Below are 24,894 nucleotides of genomic sequence, written 5' to 3' on the forward strand. Positions count from 1 at the left end.
GGAAGCATGTAAAAGTCTCGAGAACACATCCATCCATTTTCTACCGATTATTCGCTGGAGCCTATCTCAGCTACAATCGGCATATTTGAAAACAAACAGTCGGTCAGTTAATGGTTTCCGTCAGACATTTTTAGGACAAAAACGGGACTTTTACCAAATGAACCGCTGTTAAAATGACAGATACCAGACGGATGGGCGATGATAAATTACAAAGGAATTTTGCCTAAGCTATAGGATCTGGGCGTGGCATGGCGCCAAAATTTGATCCAAAGGTTCGCCACAAAAGTTTCAACATTTAAAACTCGGCTCCGCAAATTCAGCTGTTGATCAAAATTGGTAGAAATGCAATGACAACCCAAAGTGCTGGATCGGTCGTATCCACTTGTAGTGGGCGGAGCCTGGCGGCAAACACTGCTCCTCGCCATCAACCATCAAACTGTCATTACTGCACATAGGATTAGATCTCCTTCCAAACTGATATGAGGCTTTTAGGTTGGCGTCTGACCATGACTACACGTTGATATTGACATCAATATCGCCCCCTTGTGGTGGAAAATTATAACAGTAATAATTTCCTTCAACATACTGCGATCTTCCTTAGATTTTTTTATGGTGGGTAAGAGCGTTGGGTAAGACACAACTGCATAACTGCTGTGGTGCCAATATCACACTCTTGTGGTGGAAAATAATAACAGTCCTAACTTCCTTCTACATGCTTCAATTTTGCTGAGATTTCGATGGTGGGTCGAGCATGGGGGAAGGGCGTGACTGCATGAGTCTTGCGTGCCTGCCGACTTAACCCGTAGGTGCAAGAGGGGGCGAAGGCTCCCTCAACGCTGCTCGCAGCTTCAATATACATTGGATTTTCAATAGTCATGCTAAATATTAGCATTAGCTATTTTACATGGCGATTTCAATGCCTTCGAATTTGGTAATAAAACTACAACTAAGATGCATGTTGCAATCAAAGAGCTAGTATGTAATAAATACAACTTTGTAGGGCTCCATAAAAAACAAGACTGGCACATTGAACGTATTGGCACAGACAAATTACTGGCAATAGTAACACACTGTAATCCAAGCCTGGGCAATTATTTTGACTCCGAGGGCCACATTTAGAGAACATTTTTTGTCTGGGGGCCAGTATATCTGATTTTTAGGAACACTAATACAAAACCTCACAATAATGTCTGATTGAATGCTAAAAAGAGAATCAGCACCTCCAAGTCCGAGTCCATGGTTCTCGCCCGGAAAAGGGTGGAGTGCCATCTCCGGGTTGGGGAGGAGATCTTGCCCCAAGTGGAGGAATTCAAGTACCTCGGAGTCTTGTTCACGAGTGAGGGAAGAGTGGATCGTGAGCTCGACAGGCAGATCGGTGCGGCGTCTTCAGTAATGCGGACGCTGTATCGATCTGTTGTGGTGAAGAAGGAGCTGAGCCGGAAGGCAAAGCTCTCAATTTACAGGTCGATCTACGTTCCCATCCTCACCTATGGTCATGAGCTTTGGGTTATGACCGAAAGGACAAGATCACAGGTACAAGCGGCCGAAATTAGTTTCCTCCGCCGGGTGGCAGGGCTCTCCCTTAGAGATAGGGTGAGAAGCTCTGCCATCCGGGGGGAGCTCAAAGTAAAGCCGCTGCTCCTCCACATCGAGAGGAGCCAGATGAGGTGGTTCGGGCATCTGGTCAGGATGCCACCCGAACGCCTCCCTAGGGAGGTGTTTAGGGCACGTCTGACCGGTAGGAGGCCGCGGGGAAGACCCAGGACACGTTGGGAAGACTATGTCTCCCGGTTGGCCTGGGAACGCCTCGGGGTCCCACAGGAAGAGCTGGACGAAGTGGCTGGGGAGAGGGAAGTCTGGGCTTCCCTGCTTAGGCTGCTGCCCCCGCGACCCGACCTCGGATAAGCGCAAGAAGATGGATGGATGGATGGATGAATGCTAAAAACGTTATGACAGATTGCCTGAAAAAACATAATGGAATTTTTAATTTTTTTACTGAATGAGACCCAGAATGTACATGAAAATAAAGAATGTAGGGTTTACAATATGAACTATGAACGATAAAACACTGAATATTGACAACATATGAACGTCACACCCCTTCTCGATCGACATATTTTACAATCAAGCGAAACGCAACAAAAATGCAACAAACACAGCGAAATATGAACGCGAAGGGTAAAAAAAAAACCCCGCCTACAATCTGATATATCACTGAGCTTTAGAACTTTGTTGTAAAAATCTCCTTCCGCGTCTGTCCCTGACACCCACATTTCAGGCTGGCCGCTCTGGAAGCACTCTGTGGAAACGCTCCCCTCCCACACTGCTTGGTGCCTCATCTGAGCTGCTGTGACTTAGATTACCATAGTAACTAGTATATCATGCAAAAGCGCAGATTCCAACCATTGAAATACTTTGTATAGTTCAAGACTTACGGTAATTTGAAAACATCACTACAGTTCCGATTTTAAAGATCTAAAACAATTATTTGGGAATGCCTGGCGGGCCAGATTGAAAAGCTCAACAGGCTGCATGCGGCCCCCGGGCCTTAATTTGCCCAGAGTCTGCTGTAATCTCTACACTATTGCCATCTAATGTCTAGGAATTGTAACTGCATGCAAAGTCTATAATGCAGTGCAGTATAGTACTTGCAAACGAGACACAGAAGTGTAAGAAAATAAGATAAATGAACAGCTCAGCTCAGTGTTAAATAAAAATGTTAGGATTTTTTTAAAACAATTATCATTTTTAACAAATGAGCACACACAAAAGTACTGCAAATTGAAGCCGTGTTGATTCAAATGTGAAAGGTACCCATTCCTACTAATATTAATAATACAAATATCCAGGAAAGATAGCCATCACACCTACAAAAACTTTTGCTCTTCTCGGACAACTTTCCTAAAGATATATGGTTGAGTCTGTGGGCATTTTTGTTCTCTGACCCAGAATTGAGTAGTGTTGCCACTAACCTGTACTAAATACACACAGTTATGTGACATAGTAACGTTTACACTTGCGTGCATGGCGGGGTTAGAAACATGACTGCATGAGTGTACTGTTATGAGAGCAGCTACCTCATATTTCCAAGGATAAATGTTTGCCATTTAGATATTATTTTAACGTCGTTGCTGGCAGAAAAAGTTAGCTCCTGCATCAGTATGGTGCAGAGTCTGCACACGAGCATTGCTACGTTCGGACGTCCTTGCCAAGTCCTCTGTCATCCATCCATCTATCCATTTTCTTCCGCTTATCAGAGGTCGGGTCACGGGGGCAGCAGCCTAAGCAGAAAAGCCCAGACTTCCCTCTCCCCAGCCACCTCCTCCCGGGTGACCTCGAGGAGTTCCCTGGCCAGCCGGGAGACATTGTCTTCCCAACGTGTACTGGGTCTTCCCCTTGGCCTCCTGCCTGTTCGGGTGGCATCCTGAGCAGATGCCTGAACCACCTCATCTGGCTCCTCTGTCATGTTTTTGGTTATTTCTTCAATTCAGTGAATATAATGCACATCTTCTCAGCGCTGTTCTTCACATTCACTTTCTCCGTTCGCAGGGTTGGAAAACAAAGTTATGCGATATCTAAGCTATTGCTCGCGAGAAAGATGTTCAGGGTCCGGATCTTACAGGGTTCATTCTGGCAATCACTATGCCAACTAGCCATGTACAGGCTCGAAACATAAACTCATGCTCCCAACTGAAAGCCTAACAAAAAGCTAAGAGACATCTCATATCTCAAAAATACTCTGAAGTTGAGTTGTCAACTACTTGCTAATTTCCTGTTCAAAATGTGTTACTCTCAGCTGAAACGCAGTTCCAACGAGACCTATATTAAAGTGCACAAAGCACTTCAAGCTATCTTAGTGGTTAGCATGGTTTCTGGTCTCCTCCTGCTCGGTCTTTCTTAGTGTGTTGCATGTTTAACTTTTCCTCACCATCCAGTGATAACATTACTTGTAAGATCTGTATATTTGCCACTGAAGAGGTGAGGGTTAGTAACTTAGAGGAGTTGCTTTTCACTGTTTATGTACAGAATTTAAACCAGGGTTCGCCAACCCGCCGTTCGCGATCTACAAGTCGATCTTTGGGATCCTACTAGTCCAGGGGTCGGCAACCCAAAATATTGAAAGAGCCATATTGGACCAAAAATACAAAAACAAATTTGTCTGGAGCCGCAAAAAATTAAATGCCATATTTCATACAGACAGTGTGTCATGAGATATAAATTGAATTAAGAGGACTTAAAGGAAACTAAATGAGCTCAAATATACCTACAAATGAGGCATAATGATGCAATATGTACATATAGCTAGCCTAAATAGCATGTTAGCATCGATTAGCTTGCAGTCATGCAGTGACCAAATATGTCTGATTAGCACTCCACACAAGTCAATAACATCAACAAAACTCACGTTTGTGCATTCATGCACAACGTTTAAAGTTTGGTGGACAAAATGAGACAGAAAAAGAAGTGGCATAAAACACGTCCTAGAAAGTCGGAGAAAGTTATACATGTAAACAAACTACGGTGAGTTCAAGGACCGCCAAAATTAGTAGGACAAAACGGTGCCTGCCAAATACTCGAATCAGTGGAGCATGTTTAATATAAACAGTGTGCTTTATAACAATTAGGGAGGTTTGTGTTATGGTTGTCCTCCTACAGAAACCATATTAAAACAAAATTATTATTTTTTTCCCTCACCTTTTTCTATTTTTCATACATTTTTTAAAAAGTTCAGAGAGCCACTAGGGCGGCGCTAAAGAGCCGCATGCGGCTCTAGAGCCGCGGGTTGCCGACCCCTGTACTAGTCGATCGAGAAAATATTAGAACGTATAATTTTTCATCATTAATAGGTGTACCCTCCACAGATAATTTTTAAGTTTTAACACCATAAATGGACAATTAAGTTTAATGAAATGTGTTTTAAGCATTAAGCTCTTTTAAACAGCTCAACACAAAAAGGACAAACACGCTTTTAATGACAATCATTTAAAAATAAATGCCTGCTGTGTGTTGGTGTCTTGCCAGATTTTGTATATTGTAGAAATACATTAATAACACAAAATGTGCATTGTTACGATCATGCTTTTATAATAAAAGATGGTTGGTAATATAATCTGTGATATTTCTACCTGAATAAATGTTTCTAATATTGTGTACATTACATGTTGTACAAGTTATTGGTATTCATATTGCTGCATGACAATTTTTTATCCTTTTCTATTTATTAATAACACGTGATATTCTGCTTAGCCTTGATTTGTGCACTGCAGCGTCATCATATTTTCATAAAATCAAAAGTATTAAAAGTCTCCAGAAATGATGTCGTATTTAAAATTGGGGGAACTTTGCAATGTTTCAAACCAACTTGTAAAGTTTTGTTTGCCACTTTACAGTCTGAATCGTTAAACCCTGATCTAGCTTATGTTTCCACCGCGGGGGAGTGTAGGCGGAAGGGCGCATAGCTGTGTCAGCTCCATAAATAATGTGACATCATAGCAGCAGGACAGCATGTATCTCAGCAAAGAATTTAGGAGAGAGAACGGCAAAACGGTGAAGTCAAGACAACTCGCTTTAAAAAACGTTCCCCTTTGTAATCTACAATATTTGTTGGTGCTTTTTGTTCCATTCTTACATTCAATTTAAACGTGCAAGTGACAATTGTCTGCTTGACAGTCAACAGGTCATATAAAACTACAGTAGTACCCCAAAAATAATATTTTTGGCCCTTTAAAATGGAAATGCAAATTGTGCACAGAACCAAACCATGGACTTAATGTGTGTCTCAAAATAAATATACAAATAATAATGACGATAAATAAATAATAATAATACACAATAATACATAATGTTACTACCTCTGCTCATCTCCCTCGTTGTTACTATTGAGTACAATCCTCCACAAATCTGAAGCCACCAGCTCTTTATGTTGATCAACGAGGCTGAGGCTGGGAAGTTGCAGCTGACAGGAGCTGCTCTCCGACAGGCTAAATTCCCGGTACGGAACAAAGGCCTGCTGGAGCTCATCCCAATACTGAAGGCTGCATGGTACCTAAAAAAAAAAAGACAGATCATGACAAGTTGTTTTTTTTAATGTTTTTTTTTTTTTTACAGCCACTCTAAGCATTCACATGTAAAAATGTACTTCTTCTACATTAAATGTTAAGGTTGCACCCCATCGCATCATAACGACTGTTGATACTGATTGAACTGGAAACAGATCCCATTAAGGTTTGGAGTTCATCACCCAGTAAGAGTAAGATTTAATGCCCTAGTAGCTGCTGAAGCAGTAAAAAGTCTGTTTGATGGTACAAATCAGCATACTTGCCGACCTTGAGACCTCCGATTTCGAGGGGTGGGGAGAGGGGCGTGGTCGGGGGTGGGGCGGGGGCGTGGTTAAGAGGGGAGGAGTATATCTACAGCTAGAATTCATCAAGTCAAGTATTTCATATACCTATATATACATATATATATATATATATATATATATATATATATATATATACTCAAGTATTTCATATATATATATATATATATATATATATATATATATATATATATATATATATATATGAAATACTTGACTTTCAGTGAATTCTAGCTATATATATATATTTATTTTAATATTATATATATATATATATATATATATATATACACAGTATATATAGTATAGCAGTTGTACACTGCACTCTCTAAAAGCCCTAGATGTTACTGTCACACATGCATGTACAGTAGATGGCAGTATTGTCCTGTTTAAGAGTGTCACAACATTGCTGTTTACGGCAGACGAACTGCTTTACGGTAGACGAAAACGTGACTGCTGTTGTTGTGTGTTGTTACCGCGCTGGGAGGACGTTAATGAAACTGCCTAACAATAAACCCACATAAAACACCAAGAACTCGCCCTCGATCATTCTACAGTTATAACGTGATTGGGCAGGCACGCTGTTTATATTGTGGGAAAGCGGACGTGAAAACAGGCTGTCGACACGTCACTCAGGTCCGCCTGAATTTCGGGAGATTTTCCGGAGAAAATTTGTCCCGGGAGGTTTTCGGGAGAGGCGCTGAATTTCGGGAGTCTCCCGGAAAATCCGGGAGGGTTGGCAAGTATGCAAATCAGCCTCTGACAAAGTAGTTAATAATAGTAAACTATCATGAGAAGGGACTTGCAATTTGATTACTTACATTCCCTTACCTGTGTGATTACATTTTAAAACAGCATATTTTGAATATGCAAAATATATACAATATACACACAGACTAAATTTAATATATTTTTCAAACCACCAAACTATCATGACAGTCCATAGCCATTTACATTTCGTTACAACACATCGATTTTGTTTGGATTGATGAAACTTAAGATATTTCTATGACTTTTTCAAAATGTAATTTTAATATTCCATAACTTTTCCAGAGCTTGGAAATTTTGTTTTTAAATGACTTTTAATTTTTCATGACCGTACGAACCCTGCTTATTGAAATCACCAAACAAATCTAATCAGCCATTTAAAAGTCTATCACATCCACTTACAGTTCATCCAATTTTCTATCCATCAATTTTCTACCGCTTGTCCCTTTCGGTGTCGCAGGGGGGGCTTGAGCCTACCGCAGCTGCATTCGGGCGGAAACACTCAAATGTAGTGTAACTCTGATTGACCAAGAGTAGCTTTGCTCCTGCACAAAGAATATTGTTGAGTGTATCCCCTAGTTTCATACAGATTAAGCTACTATTGTGGTTAACTAAACACATAGCTGTTGCTACATTACTGTCCTATTATGGTCATTTCACTAACCGTGATTTCCAGGTTCATCAGGTCACGAAATACACATTATTTCCACCGCAGACCACCAATAGAGTATGGTGAACACTCATCCCCATAACAACCCTGCATGACCACAGCATAACTTAACTGCAGGCTTCAAGACAGCCATTTGCATTGAAGTCCTGGAGCTGTTTTTCACACCGAATAACAATCAGGTTATGGAAGAATTTTCGCATAGTGCGATGGCTGGTGGGGCTTTTTTCATTGCTCCTACAGTGAGGCATCATTAGCATAAATGTGGCGGGTGCTCCTGTGTGAACAAAGCCAAGCTCTCAGGTTCCAGTGACCACCTGCAGAACCCTGCTACTGATGGATCGGTAGTGGCAGGGCGCTCTCAGCAGCCCACCTGATAAATGCCAGACACCAACACATGAAGGTGTGTGCGGAGTACATTGGTCGGTGTAAATCAAATTGTTTACTAGAGCTATGGTACTCCCAGGGCAATTTGAAGCTGCCAATAGGGGCCAGTGTGCACATGTGGAGGACAAACCACCTTTAATTTAACTTAGCCTAGTTAGGAATGCATGAGGTAACCATCATTTACACGGTGTATGAAATGCCACGTAGGGTTTCCTGGAATCAACTTTCCATAATTGTACCTGACAGAGTTGTGCACCCGCAACACTCGCCACTGGAGCGGAAACTGGGGTCTCCGGGGAGAATTCCCAGAACAGATTTATTTCACCTGCTTTATTCTATACATATAATGACAGTTACGACTACGTAATGTTTATATGATACATCATTACTCTTGACCAAGGCCTTAGGAGCGGAGCAGATAATACGCTGCAATAGAAATGGTGGGGAAAAAAAGTGCAAGAATACATTCATAAATGTATTGAATTTGATTATGATTGCCATGTGCAGTAAGGTCCAGGAGCATTTGGATAATAACAGCCTTTTTTGTATTATTATTTTATACACCACAGACTGTATTTAATATGAAACAATCACCAATTCAGTCGTTTGGACTATTCTAATGCCCAAAAATAAAATTACAATTATTACAAAACGTACTGACGAGGACCAGAGGGCGTGGCAACATAACACCAGTTCTAAAGTCACTGTGTTGGCTCCCCTGTCTGATTCAAGGTCCAGCTCTATTATTATTTTCGAAATGTCTTAATGGCCCTGCGATTTTTTATCTACCTGAGGTGCTTTCGCAATATCAACCCTCACAGATCCTGAGGTCCTCTGGCACTGGTCTTTATTCTTTACCAAATACCAGGACAAAGACCCACGGTGAGGCGGTACTATGGCCCCCCCATGCTGAACAGCCTGCTGGAAAACCTCATGACTGCACAGACTGTTTATATATTTTTTTTTAAAGGTTAAAGGCACACCTTTGTAATCAGGTTTTTAACAAATCATTTTGAACTCTTCTCAGGTTCTCAATTTTTATTTTCATTTTCAATCTTATTCATTGGTATTTTTACTACTATTATTCTCACTATTTTTTTTTTTTAATTTACTTATTAAGTCATTATTTATATTTAATTTTTACATGTATCTTAAAATTTATTTTATATTTGAGACAAGCGGTAGAAAATGGATGGATGGATGGATGGATTATTTATAAAATGACATAAATTTTTAGTTATTCTCCAAAGGTAGCATTTTTCTTCAATTCTCAGTGCCATGCCATGTGTTGTTATAGTCAATAGTGCTACTATGTATGTGTGCATGTGTGTTTGTTTCCTTTCTTCCTTTGTTGGTGTAAAGCAACTTGCATGTGCATTAAAAGTGCTATATGACAATGCTTGATTGAACATTGGATTGAAGCATAGGTTTAAAAAAAACATTACATTTATTAAACTTCAGGCAGTCATTGACTGCAAAGGTGCTCTAATCTAAGTATTACAAACCATTGTCATGCTTACTATTATTATTATTATCATGTCAGTTGTACAAATATTTCTGAGAACCTAAAAGAGGAAGCCCTCTACATAAATGGCTCTTATTCCTAAACTATAAATGCCCTATTTTGCTGAACTTCCAAAAATCAAAGTTAAAATCACTCATTGTTTTTAGTCATTTTATTGTTTTCAATTACTGTTAATTCCACCCTATTGTTGCATGCTATGAAAGCAAATGATATAAACCAAATACTTCTGGACTTGGTATGTCACCTGGTTGCATTCAAGAGGAAGAAAAGAAATAATTGCACTGCATGAAAGACAATATGCATATATAGAGTATGTGTATTTAGGTGTTCCTACTATATATGCATGTATGTATGTATGTCTGGGCAGTGCAGTTTCCTCAACATGATTGTGTGTATCTTATCTGATAAACAACATGTAACTCTAAATAACCCACACACTCTCTGCTGGAAGTCTTTAAGGACTTGATGACGTAAACCCGCTGGGTTATCATATTCTTTCGGTTAAAGTTGTTTAAATGCCAAGAAAATGTGCATATGTCGAGGGCAAGTACAGTAAATATTCAAAAGTATTTATAAATATCTTCACATCTACAGCGGCTGGCTGATCTGACTTCAATCACTGTCAACCACCTATGTCTCTGCCAAACCTCAAACTACTATTCTGCATGGAGTTACTTGTCTTGGACTGATTGACACATTACAGTCCCTCCGAAGGATAATTAAAGACAGGTGACCTAAAGCAAACACACAGCATGAAGAAATGATTTCAATTTCCACAATGAATCCAGGTGTGATCGCCGAATCAAAGCCTGTGCAACTGAAGACTCCCCGAGCATTCGCAGAGGCTCTGACTGCTGACATACCCTGCCCTGTCTTCCATGATTTTTATTAAAAAGATCAACACTGATTAGGTCCTCTGTTCTGTGACTGGTGTCTATATATCGAGAAAAATACACTGCTCGCTGCCTCTTATCGGCCAGCAGAACAATTTAATTGACATCAGCTTGAGCAAATGTTTACTTAGGAGAAATGATGAAAACATGTTCTGGAAAGGACTCCCACTATGCTGTGTCAGGTGGGCTAAAATACGTTAACGTTAATCAGTGTGGAAAATCAGAAATAAATCCTTGCTGAGATATTTCACTTTTTCCCAATGCCAAAGTTGTTGGGGAGACTGTGGCGTTGTTGGTGGATGAGGTGTTGAATCTCCTGATCAAATTAACCTCATGAACAGTATTTTCTTTTTATAGTGCATTAGCTATGACTAATGCAAGTCTGCTTGAGTGCTGTCCAGCTAAAAACAATAGTTATTTTGGCTGAAACACACACTTGCTCTTTTTGGTTTAATGTCATACTGATGCTGAACAGTTCATGGACTTGGCTTAGGTTTTTGGAGACTGAGGGCTTTACCTTATGCTGCAAGGAAGCAAAATCTGTCATAAAAGCCCGTAGAATTATTAGTAAATAAATGTGAAATTGTACAAGTTATATTGTCGAAAATCTGTAGCCAAATTAAAGGTGAACTGGACTTTTTGGGGAATTTTGCCTATCATTCACAATCCTTATGCAAGACAAGCACATATATGTTTTTATTTTTGTATCCATTCTAACTAGTAAATATATGTGATCAAAAGTCCACTTACAATGGACCCTTGAGTCGCTCAATTCCGCCTAAAAAGCCAGGTACATTCATAATAACATTTAATATTTACGTATTTTGCTCATTTCAAGCATACAGCCACGCATTAATTTCAAAAAACGGATCACAATATTCACTTTTTAATTCAACATTACTGATTATTTACTTAGTGCAGACTTCCTGAGAGCCAACAAACATAGTAAAACACCACTTACTGTACAATGTCTACTGTCACTGGGATGCCGACTGTTAGGATGTTCATATATTCTGGTTTAAGAAAATAATTATTCATAATCCTCGCGAAGAAAAAAGGGGGGTGGAACCAAGCGTCTTTTCGTGTCTTTCTCGCATTTCTAGTCCTAAAATGGATACCAAAGTTGACAATCTCGTCAGGTTATGTTCTCATCCTTCTACCATCAAGGTGAGTCGCATTCACCTTCATTCAAACTTCCACGAGCACCGAGGCGAGAAAGCAGCTCACCAGCCGATGATGTCAACATAGACACACAAGCTAGTTAGTTCCATCTGATCACGAAAACCGCCACTTTAAATAGTTTGTCTGTGTTAGCGCTTATAATAACAATACCACTAATACTTAGTTAATATTCAAGTAAAGACATATAAATGTTCTATTGTTGGCGCTTATTGGATGGTTATTTAGAGCAGTGGTCCGTGGATCGATTGGTACCGGGCCGCACAAGAAATAAATAAATAAATAAATAAATACAAATAATAATTTTTTTTTATTTTTTTTAATTAAATCAACATAAAAAACACAAGATGCACTTACAATTAGTGCACCAACCCAAAAAACCTCCCTTAATATTTATATTTCTAAATATTAATATATATTAATATTTCTGGTTCCTACATTATATATCAATATATATCAATACAGTCTGCAGGGATACAGTCTGTAAGCACGCATGATTGTATTTTTTTATGACCAAAAAAAAAAAAAAAATTACCATACCCCCCCCGGTCCGTGGGACAAATTTTCAAGCGTTGACCGGTCCGCAGTTACAAAAAGGTTGGGGACCACTGATTTAGAGGACTTTATGGGCGGATCAGAGGACCTCCCATTGGCTCAATTGTAAGCGGACTTTTGTTTACGAGTTAGAATGCCATCCATCCATCCATTTTCTACCGCTTGTCCCATTCGGGGTCGCGGGGGTGCTGGAGCCTATCTCAGCTGCATTCGGGCGGAAGGCAGGGTACACCCTGGACAAGTCGCCGAATGCATAAAAAAATACATCCGTCGTCTAGCCTCTCATAATGATAGTGAACGATAAGAAGAATGCCAAAAAAAGTGCAATTCCTCTTTAACACAACAGCAAAGTGCCAGGTTAAAGTGGAACTGCACTTGTTAGGAATGTTGCCTATAATTCACTATCCTTATGAGAAAAAAAACACATATGTAACATACATATGTTGTTTTAAAAAAAATGCATTCTAACTCCTAAATAAATGTAAATAAAATTCAACTTACAATAAATCCAATGGGAGTCATGATGTCATTGCGTCTATTCCGACCATACAACCCACTATACAGTATAACCATCCTAAAATCGTCAACAATAATCCATATACATTATGTGACCCCAATATGAACCAAGTATTAGTGATATTGTTATTATAAGCGGTTAAGGGTATAAATTAAGGGTATAATTGGTTAAGGACCAATTTTTAGTGGCGCATTGTAACAGAGTGGTAACTTCCTTATGCTGCTGTATTGACATAATGAGCTGTTGAGCTGCTTTCTCGCCTCGGAAGTCATGAAAGATAATTTTAGATTATAAATCATGTCTCTCACCTGGATAGTAAAATGATGTGGACATAACAGGAGACAAATTGGTACACTTTGACAGCCACCTTAGACCCTGAAATGGCGTAAAAGACACGAAAAGACGCTTCGTTCCACCCCTTTTTTTTTCTTCCCAAGGATTATGGGTCAGACTTTTTCTAAACGGGAATATATCAACATCCTAACAGTCGGCATCACAATGACAGCAGACATTGTGCAGTAAGTGATGTAGTATTATGTTTGTTGGCTCTCATGAAGTCTGCACTGAGTAATAATCAGTGATGTTGCAAATGTTATGATATGTTTGTGAAACTAATACGCTGCCGTATGCTTAAAAGGAGCAAAATATGTAAATATTACATGTTATTATGAATGTACAGGTTCAATCCCGGGCTCGGGATCTTTCTGTGTGGAGTTTGCGTGTTCTCCCCGTGACTGCGTGGGTTCCCTCCGGGTACTCCGGCTTCCTCCCACCTCCAAAGACATGCACCTGGGGATAGGTTGATTGGCAACACTAAATTGGCCCTAGTGTGTGGATGTGAGTGTGAATGTTGTCTGTCTATCTGTGTTGGCCCTGCGATGAGGTGGCGACTTGTCCAGGGTGTACCCCGCCTTCCGCCCGATTGTAGCTGAGGTAGGATCCAGCGCCCCCCGCGACCCCAAAGGGAATAAGCGGTAGTAAATGGATGGATGGATGTAACTACATTACAATTATACTTACAGCATGTATATCAGGCATATTCAACTTAATTGTTTTGGGGCCTCTTTTCCAGAAAGGTAAGGACCGGGGGCTAGACTTCTAATTATCAGCCTTTTAGGATAAAGTATTTATTATTTATTAGTTCTATTTTGCATAGTCAGAGAACCAGTGTTCTCTACAGTAGAGACATGTGATTTTTGGTCTATTTCTTTTGTCAGAGTTACAGGAGCACTCTGCCGTTCTTAAAAACCTTCTGCTACTAAGCTAGTCAAAGATTTATTGGTATTTGGTATTATCTATATGGTAGCAGTAGAAGAGAAAGTCAAACACAAATACAAATAGACGTAGTAGATATTGAAAGGGTAAAAGAAAACACATTTTTGGATGTAATAGTATATGATAAAATGAATTGGAAATCTCATGTATCTCATTTGCATGCTCGTACAACACTTAAAAACTTTAGCATATCTGTATGTGGAATTAAATTATGGAATGGATTAACCAGAGACATCAAATAAAGCACCAATATGATTCAGTTTAAGAGACTGTTCAAACTACAAGTGTTCACAAAGTACACAGAACAAGAATTATGATGAACATCTTGAACCCTTTTTTTTTATTGAGACAAAGATTATTTATGTATTTAATATTTGTTTGCTTATTATGGTATATTATTTAATTTTTATTTATGTGTTTACTGTTCTGTTACAGAGAACAAGGAAATGGGATAAAATTGCTATGGTATGAAAAGGGGTAGGATTAAATAAGCTCTGCTTCTTCCTACTCCCTTTCGGACGTGCTGTAATGAAACAACTGGAAATGTGGGATGCATTACATTGTATCGTATGCATGTTCGAAATAAACTGAAACTGAACTGAACTGAACTGAAAGATCATGTATGACAGCATTCTAGTGTTTTAAGAATATACTGCAAAACATTTTTTTTTTAAACGGAACTTGTGAGCCACCTGTTGAATAGCCTGAATTATGAAAAAGAGAGGCCCTAAAATGGAACCTTGAGGAACACTACTCGTAGAACTGAAGAAGTTGAACAGATGACGACAGACCGCATCTGAAGTAATCAAGCTAGAGCAACATTGTAGTTACATATATCAAATTACAAAAACATTTGTAATTGCCAAAAAGGATAAGACTGAAAGGGGTGCCCTGAGGAACGCCTCAGTCATGTAAATCAAAACTTTGGACCTCAGTGTTCTATGTCTGCTACAGCAAGTTGGTTCAAATGTCATTGTGAGGCTCTGCCAATGTGTTTACTGTGCTCCAACTTCCTCTAGACAACAGGAGTACTCTTGTGTTTTTACGGATTTGCCGCAAAAATGTTTGTCTTACAAGTTTTGAATTGAACTCGAGGGCCGGTATGCTGTCATTAGCGGGTCGGATATGGCCCCCGGTCAGCCAGTTGAATAGCCTGATGTACCGTATTTTTCGGACTATAAGTCGCAGTTTTTTTCATCGTTTGGCCGGGGGTGCGACTTATACTCAGGAGCGACTTATGTGTGAAATTATTAACACATTACCGTAAAATATCAAATAATATTATTTAGCTCATTCACGTAAGAGACTAGACGTATAAGATTTCATGGGATTTAGCGATTAGGAGTGACAGATTGTTTGGTAATTGTATAGCATGTTCTATATCAGGGGTCCTCAAGTACAAATCTTGAAGGTCCACAAATGTTTTTTTGAAACAGGCTGGGTCCGTTTATTATCGGTCAAGCTTATATAGTAGCAGGAGGTAGGTAGTAGTTTAACATTTTCTTAAAAATTAACAAAAAGAAAATAAATATCCAATAAAATACATGAAAGATTTTCTTTGAAACAAAAATAAATAACCCAAAACCCATGCCACTCTGAGTGAGCACTCTGTTGCTATTTGTTGTTGTGTCATAGATTTAACAAAAACCTTGCTTGATGTTTCATATGACTTTTTCAGCCTCATTATTTCTTTTTTTCTTAGCTCCGAATCATGAGGAAATGTCTCTTCAAATTCGCGGTGCTCTTTCAAATAGTGACGTTTCAGATTTTCACTTTTCACCAGAGCAACAGCACTGTTGCATATTAGACACATTGGTCTGGTACTTGCAGTAGGTAGGATGAAAACATATTGCTCTGTCCATTCTTCCTTGAAACGTCTGTTTTCCCTGTCCACCTTTCTTTTACCAGCCTGAGCCAACTTGGAGCATGCCATTGTGATTTGATTCACATTCAGTGACTGACGAGTGAACAGTTAGCGAAGTAGCGATACGAGACAACTGTGTGCCTGCAGCGAAAGGTTCCATGCACTGTGCACATGTGTATGACCCAGGTGGTAACAGCCTATCAGCGCGTCGTTGTGATAGAGATGACAACCCATACCCCGGAATTAGCCAATCAGAGTGGCGTTCTCTCGCTCTCACTCCGTCTTTCTCTCTCTCTGAGAGAGAGAGAGAGAGAGAGAGAGACGGATTGAGTGAGACACGGAGAAGTGTAAACGAAACGTGGAGATATTTGACTAAAAACAACAAAGAACATTGACTTGCGCTAGTAACTCAAAGATAAATACAATTATTATATTTTGTTATAATAATTATAATTATAATAATAAATAATTATTATTATTTATTTTTTTTACTATAATTCGTGCTTGGTCCGGACGGACACGTCGCTGGGTCCGGACATGGACTGCGGTCCGCCTGTTGAGGATCACTGTTCTATATGTTATAGTTATTTGAATGACTCTTACCATAATATGTTACGTTAACATACCAGGCACGTTCTCAGTTGGTTATTTATGCCTCATATAACGTACACTTATTCAGCCTGTTGTTCACTATTCTTTATTTATTTTAAATTTCCTTTCAAATGTCTATTCTTGGTGTTGGCTTTTATCAAATACATTTCCCCCAAAAATGCGACTTATACTCCAGTGCGACTTATATATGTTTTTTTCCTTCTTTATTATGCATTTTCGGCCAGTGCGACTTATACTCCGGAGCGACTTATACTCCGAAAAATACGGTATACAAAACGTTGATAGAAGTGTTTGGATGTTTTTTAAGCTCTTTATAGGCAGAATAGAGCGACTCCCAGTAGGCTCCATTGTTAGCGAACTTTTGCTCGCATTTATTTACAAGTTAGAATGTAAAAAAAAACGTGTGTGCTTGTCTTACATAATGATTGTGAATTATAGGCAACATTCCAAAAAAAGGGCAGTTCCCCTTTAAAATGGACCAAAATCTTTCTACAACTACAAGAAACATCTAACCTCTGTGCTTGGCAACAAGGCTTTCCAGTAGTGATGGGTCAAACGATACGGAAGCATCAATACTTTACAAAACACACTGAATGATATTCGCTGATCCCTGTAAATTAAACTAAAGAACAAGAAAGAATTCTGAAGTCTGGAATTATTTTGATTTTAAAGCGCCAAATAAGGTTCAGGTTGGTTTATTTGAATGGATTTACAGTTTCAAAATGATGCATCACATTTTTACATTTTATGACAACATGTCCAAAAAGGAGTAGGGATAAGTAAAGCTTATCTAATCCTACTCCTTTTCCACTTCATATCAATTACTAACACATGTTCACTCCCTTTACTCAGTTTGTACATATTTTAAACATTTCACAGTTTTCAAATCAATACAGTCTAAATATAACAGTTTTCTTCATAAATAGGTAAGGCATGAGGTGAATAACATCTTATTTTCATCAAGTTCAAGACATTTACTATTCTTCTTCTTCTTTGTACTGTCATGTCTGTGTGATCATGTTTTGTTTTAGTCATGTTCGGTTTTGTTTTTGGACTTTTTGTGCACTTTTGTTTTGTTTTGTCACCATAGCAACCATTAGTTTTCACCTGTCACGTCACGCACCTGTTTCACGTTTTGAGTCACGCACCTGTTTTCGTTAATCATGTAGGTAGTATTTAAGTTCATTGTTTTCAGTTCGTCGTCCTGGCGAAATCCCGTATTCATACCCCTGTCACACTCTGTCTCCCTCTGCGCACTTCATGCCATGTCCAAGTAAGTTTTTTTCTATTAATGCCACAGTTAGTGTTTTTGTTTAATTGTTCACAGTTTTTTGCCCCCGTGCAAGTCTTTTTGTTTCGTTAGTCAAGTTTGTACATCCGCCTTGAGCGCGCTTTTTGTTCCTTTGAGTGTTATAAATAAATATGTATTCACCTTCACGCCATGACCAGTCCAGCTTTACTTGCATCTCGGGAAAACAAACACACCATAGTCCACGTCTTGACATGTACTTTGTAAACACTTGTGGTTTGAACAGCCTCTTAAACTGGATCTTATAAGTACATCGTTTCACTTTTTTACCTAATCCATTCCAGAATTTAGTTCCACGCACTGATATGCAAACAGTCTTAAGTGTTTTGTACGTGCATGCAAATGTTTTAGGTTACATTTTTCCCTTATATTTCTCCTCTTTTGTTGAGAATAATTGTTGTACATTCTTGGGTAGCAGATTATAGTTTGCTTTGCACATAATTGTAACTGTTTGCAAATCAACCAAGTCATTGAATTTCAATATTTTCAGTTACTGAATGAAGAGTTTGTATGTTGGCTATATCCGAGATTGTGTATTATCCTAATTGACCTTTATAGTAACACAATTAGTGAAGAAATGTACTTTTGTAATAATTTTTCCATATTGCTACACAATAACTCAGATATGGTAACACTAGTGAGCGGTAGAGAATATGGAGTGATTTTTGGTCCAGAAAATATTTTTGCTTTATACATTACAGAAATATTTCTTGCCACTTTATGTTGTGGTTTTTTTCATATGAAACTTCCAGTTAATTTCATCATCTATTGTTACACCCAAAACATTATTTTTTTTAATGTTAATGTTATTCTCTTGCTGTTTACTATTTGGCGCCACATCGATGACAGTTAAGCGTTTCATTTTCCTTTCTGCGCAGCTATTTGTTTACAAAATTATATTTGCTAACTATTTTTTTATTATTTATTTTCTTTTTGCCACTCAAATGTAGTGACTTTTTAAAACCAGTATATATATGGCAGATGAGTATTATTAAACACCAACACAGCCCTTTGAGACACTCGTGATTTAGGGCTATATAAATAATATTTGATTGATGATTGATGCAATACAGCTAATGAGTGTTGCATATATACACTAACATAAGGCATCATTCAACCGTCACTAGTTTCTAGAGTCACGTTTTGCTTGAGGATCAACTTTTGTCCATGTCTCTCTAAGGGGGTGAACTTCAAAATCAACAGGGGATTTCCACCACTGTATATAATGTAGGGAAATTGGCAAACATTTTCCCTGACAATATCTCCTCAAGTTTCCCTAATTTGAGGTCTGCCTGAATGTGCGGCTCCTGTACTTATAGTTTCTCAGGCTTTAGAAGCCCCCCGAGTAAATGAAGCAGGGGAAGCCGAAAAATAAAATAAAAATAGTGAAAAAAAAGACTATAGGACACTTGCCTAAAATCAGTGCACTGAAAAGGTGTCAATGAATCATCTCTCTCTCCTCTGACCTATCGTCCCTATGTCCATCTGCAAACCTGGAAAAGTTCCAGGTCCAACATAAATGACTCTAATTCTCATAGCTTTGCATGTAAAATATTGCAATCAGCAATATTCACAGTGTTGTTTTGTTATAGTCTCAGCCTAAAATGCCTGCATTTGCAGCCTCTTTTTTTTTTTTAAAGAAGTTGCGCTAAGAGTTGCACTGTTTTAAGGCTTATTTTTTCCCCCAAAACATTGCATCAGCGTGTGATTTTACCAATTCGTCAACAAAGTTTTGCTGTAAAAGGAAGTTTATATCACAAATATGTTTTGCTTAAAACATTTTAACAATGCATGTTAATATATTTTACGCAAAATCCTGTGCACAGACACAATTTCGAACAAGAATTTTCCACATTTACGCTTTATTTTATTGTTACTAATTTGTTTATTTGGGTACTCACAACAGATCTGGATGTGACCACTGATTGATTGATTGAGAATTTTACTAGTAGGTTGCACAGTGAAGTACATATTCCGTACAATTGACCACTAAATGGTAACACCCGAATAAGTTTTTCAACTTGTTTAAGTCGGGGTCCACTTAAATTGATTCATGATACAGATATACAGGTAAAAGCCAGTAAATTAGAATATTTTGAAAAACTTGATTTATTTCAGTAATTGCATTCAAAAGGTGTAACTTGTACATTATATTTATTCATTGCACACAGACTGATGCATTCAAATGTTTATTTCATTTAATTTTGATGATTTGAAGTGGCAACAAATGAAAATCCAAAATTCCGTGTGTCACAAAATTAGAATATTACTTAAGGCTAATACAAAAAAGGGATTTTTAGAAATGTTGGCCAACTGAAAAGTATGAAAAGGAAAAATATGAGCATGTACAATACTCAATACTTGGTTGGAGCTCCTTTTGCCTCAATTACTGCGTTAATGCGGCGTGGCATGGAGTCGATGCGTTTCTGGCACTGCTCAGGTGTTATGAGAGCCCAGGTTGCTCTGATAGTGGCCTTCAACTCTTCTGCGTTTTTGGGTCTGGCATTCTGCATCTTCCTTTTCACAATACCCCACAGATTTTCTATGGGGCTAAGGTCAGGGGAGTTGGCGGGCCAATTTAGAACAGAAATACCATGGTCCGTAAACCAGGCACGGGTAGATTTTGCGCTGTGTGCAGGCGCCAAGTCCTGTTGGAACTTGAAATCTCCATCTCCATAGAGCAGGTCAGCAGCAGGAAGCATGAAGTGCTCTAAAACTTGCTGGCAGACGGCTGCGTTGACCCTGGATCTCAGGAAACAGAGTGGACCGACACCAGCTGGACTGCTGCTGAGTAGTCCAAAGTCATGTTTTCTGACGAAAGCAAATTTTGCATTTCCTTTGGAAATCGAGGTCCCAGAGTCTGGAGGAAGACAGGAGAGGCACAGGATCCACGTCGCCTGAAGTCTAGTGTAAAGTTTCCACCATCAGTGATGGTTTGGGGTGCCATGTCATCTGCTGGTGTCGGTCCACTCTGTTTCCTGAGATCCAGGGTCAACGCAGCCGTCTACCAGCAAGTTTTAGAGCACTTCATGCTTCCTGCTGCTGACCTGCTCTATGGAGATGGAGATTTCAAGTTCCAACAGGACTTGGCGCCTGCACACAGTGCAAAATCTACCCGTGCCTGGTTTACGGACCATGGTATTTCTGTTCTAAATTGGCCCGCCAACTCCCCTGACCTTAGCCCCATAGAAAATCTGTGGGGTATTGTGAAAAGGAAGATGCAGAATGCCAGACCCAAAAACGCAGAAGAGTTGAAGGCCACTATCAGAGCAACCTGGGCTCTCATAACACCTGAGCAGTGCCAGAAACTCATCGACTCCATGCCACGCCGCATTAACGCAGTAATTGAGGCAAAAGGAGCTCCAACCAAGTATTGAGTATTGTACATGCTCATATTTTTCATTTTCATACTTTTCAGTTGGCCAACATTTCTAAAAATCCCTTTTTTGTATTAGCCTTAAGTAATATTCTAATTTTGTGACACACGGAATTTTGGATTTTCATTTGTTGCCACTTCAAATCATCAAAATTAAATGAAATAAACATTTGAATGCATCAGTCTGTGTGCAATGAATAAATATAATGTACAAGTTACACCTTTTGAATGCAATTACTGAAATAAATCAAGTTTTTCAAAATATTCTAATTTACTGGCTTTTACCTGTATACTATCATCATAATACATAATACTTCAGTCATGGTCACTTGCTGTGTCTGTCAACACCCGCCAGATATGTTTTGCAGTTACAAAGTGGTGTCCGTCAAAGTAATGACTTTGTTTGCGTTCTACCACCATCAGGAAACTGACTTGCACAAACTTTAGTTGTAATTTTTGTTGACAAATGATGATTGCAACATTTTCATTTGAGTTTGACAAATGAATGTGCCTTACAGGGGACTGTAACATTGTCTAAAGCAGGGGTGTTAAACTCATTTTAGATCGGGGGCCACGTGGAGAAAAATCTACTCCCAAGTGGGCCGGACTGGTAAAATCACGGCACGATAACTTAAAAATAAAGACAACATCAGGGGCCGTATTTATCAAGCGTCTTAGAATTACTCCTAAGAAGTCTGCTAAGAGTTGACTTATGAGTAAAGAAATTCTTCGCTGAAAGCTGCACTTAAAAGTTAGTTATCAAGCGTCTTACTCACACTTTCAGCAAAGTGTAGGACTGAATCTTAAGTGTCACACTCAGAGCTGAATTACGACATTACTATGTGCCGTAAACGGAATTTTAGGTGACGTCATTTCTGTGTCCGTAGAAATGACCAATCACAGAAGGGAATCCCTTGTCTAAGAATAAAGAAATATCTTAGAAGTATTTAAGTGGACAATGGGAGTGTATATTTTGACAATAAACTACAAAAAAACCAAAACAAACAATATTGGCAATGAATCAAAAATAAATGTTTTCTTTTCTTTCCAATTCATTTTCCCAGTGGCGAGATATCGAAGCATTGTGATGACCTTTAGTTCTGCTGTGAAAGCTCTGCTGCGTGATGTTGCTGATGAGATGACGCCCCTTATTATTAAATCTGTGACAAAAATAGTACCCGCTCTGTCTAAACGATACCGTTTGATCAGCTGCTCGTCATCAAACAAAGCCAAGACATCCTTCCGCTCCCTTCTCTCTCGCCTCAGTGCCATCCCCCGCTGGCAACTCCTAACCACTTAGGACACCTCTGAAGGTCTCTTAAATATCGTGGAGAGTAGGAGTGATTCTTAGACTTAAGAAAGTTGATAAGTAGCTTTTATTCTTAAGTTTGAGAGTAGGACTAAATTTCGCAAATTCTCAGGATTAAAGTGTATAATGGCACTCTAAGACGCTTGATAAATACGGCCCCAGATTGCTTTCTTTGTTTAAAAAAAGAACAAGCACATTCTGAAAATGTACAAATCATAATGTTGTTGTTTTTTTTACACTTACATGTTGCGGTTAATAGTATTCTATCTTTATTTGTCATTATTTATACTTTCTTAATAAATGATGTGATAATGTTCATCAGTCAACTCATTGGTGTTAATTTTCAATCAATCAATCAAGATAAAAAAAAGATATCAAAATGAAATTACAGGATGTTATTTATGTAGTTTGCTCATTTTCCTCAACTGGTGCACTAACATCGTGTGGTTTATTTTATTTTTTTACAAAAATACAAATAATCGCTATTGCGATATCTAGTGAACACAATTAGAACAGCAGTTTCTTTCACTCAAAAATTTCGGCTCATTTTTATACTTAGCAAACTCATCCCGCGGGCTGGATAAAATCTGTTCACGGGCCTAATCCGGCCCGCGGGCCGTACTTTTGACACCCCTGGTCTAAAATATGGCAACTTTTGTTACTGTGGCGTCAAGATGGCTGAAGCAATTGTAAGAGTCTGTCCACAGTAGGGATGGGTACCTTAGATATTTTAATTGCTAACGTACCAATTACCTGTACCTAGGAATTGATACCAGTACTCATCCATTTTGTACCGCTTGTCCCTTTCGGGGTGCTGGAGCCAATCTCAGCTGCATTCGTACCCAACGAAACCAATTTTCAGTTCTTCTGTGTGTGTTCATACATTAATAAATGTTAATTTGTTTCATAAAAAAATCTGTTTTTTTTTATTTAACAGTGACCTGGACATGATAACGGTGCTGTCCAGTTGTTACACATTAGCAGGTACCAGTAGGTAAGAAAAGTTGGTTATGCACAATATTGCTAAACAAAACGCCAGATAATATGTCTCCGAATAAGTGCTATTTTGCGGTCCTTACACACACACACACCATATTATTATTTGTATGTTGAAGCACAGGACATCTGATTACGGTAACCGTAATGCGCCAACAATCCATCAAGCGGTGCGGCTTCATAGCTTACCACAGTAGTAATAAAACATTTTGACAGATTTTTGAGCGCCGTGTGTAATGTTCTATATTCTCAATGAAACATCAAAAGTTTTCGTGTTGCTTGCTATTGCATCTTGCAGTCCGCACGTATCTCCTATGTGTAACTGCCATCTGTTGGTCACACTGATCATTACACCATGTACTAAATAAAATAGCTTCGAGGTCGGTAAGCACAACCAGAAATATTCTGTATATTAGGCGCAATGAGTTATAAGGCGGGCAGCACGGTGGAAGAGGGGTTAGTGCGTCTGCCTCACAATACGAAGGTGCCGAGTAGTCTGGGGTTCAATCCCAGGCTCGGGATCTTTCTGTGTGGAGTTTGCATGTTCTCCCCGTGACTGCGTGGGTTCCCTCCGGGTACTCCGGCTTCCTCCCACCTCCAAAAACATGCACCTGGGGATAGGTTGATTGGCAACACTAAATTGGCCCTAGTGTGTGAATGTGAGTGTGAATGTTGTCTGTCTATCTGTGTTGGCCCTGCGATGAGGTGGCGACTTGTCCAGGGTGTACGCCGCCTTCCGCCCGATTGTAGCTGAGATAGGCTCCAGCACCCCCCGCGACCCCGAAGGGAATAAGCGGTAGAAAATGGATGGATGGAGTTATAAGGCACGGTGTCGATTTTTGAGAAAATTTAAGGATTTTAAGTGCACCTTATAGTGCGATAAACACGGTATTCATTTCTTACTCTTCTTGAGTCTTGTTTACAAGTATTATACAGTAGACTTTGCATGCAGTTGCAATTCCAATACATTAGATAGCAGTAATGTGTAGACTACATTGTGCTGCCGAGCCAGAAAGTATCTAGTCGTTTAATGTGCCCTCAAAAGTGTTTATACTGTAAGTATTGTACTTATTACACACCAGCTGATTTTTTGTAATATACAGTTTTCATTACCAAATTTGGAGGTGCTGAAATCGCTATGTAAAACCGCAAATGCTAATCAGTAGCATGTCTATTGCAAAACCAATGTAGATTAGCATCAAGCTCGCGCATTTTTAAAAGTCGAGCCTCACTTTTTGTTCTAGTTTTTTTTATCATGCATACTTGCTTTGTTGGCATGAAGAATTGCAACATTGTGGCCT

At 39.0% G+C, this 24,894-nt stretch overlaps 1 protein-coding gene across 4 annotated transcripts in view; it reads right to left on the bottom strand.

The window, feature by feature from the left end:
- The window catches only part of LOC133595948 (intermembrane lipid transfer protein VPS13B-like), a 672,020-nt gene that overhangs the window by 160,686 nt on the left and 486,440 nt on the right, over window positions 1–24,894 (bottom strand). For all 4 annotated transcript variants that reach the window (XM_061948790.2, XM_061948782.2, XM_061948793.2 and 1 more), the window contains exon 42: window positions 5,853–6,046. In XM_061948790.2, coding sequence (XP_061804774.2) covers window positions 5,853–6,046 — 194 coding nt within the window. The remainder of the gene's footprint in view (window positions 1–5,852; window positions 6,047–24,894) is intronic.

This window comes from Nerophis lumbriciformis, linkage group LG04 (genome assembly GCF_033978685.3).
Source record: "Nerophis lumbriciformis linkage group LG04, RoL_Nlum_v2.1, whole genome shotgun sequence".
In the NCBI taxonomy this organism is placed as follows: domain Eukaryota; kingdom Metazoa; phylum Chordata; class Actinopteri; order Syngnathiformes; family Syngnathidae; genus Nerophis; species Nerophis lumbriciformis.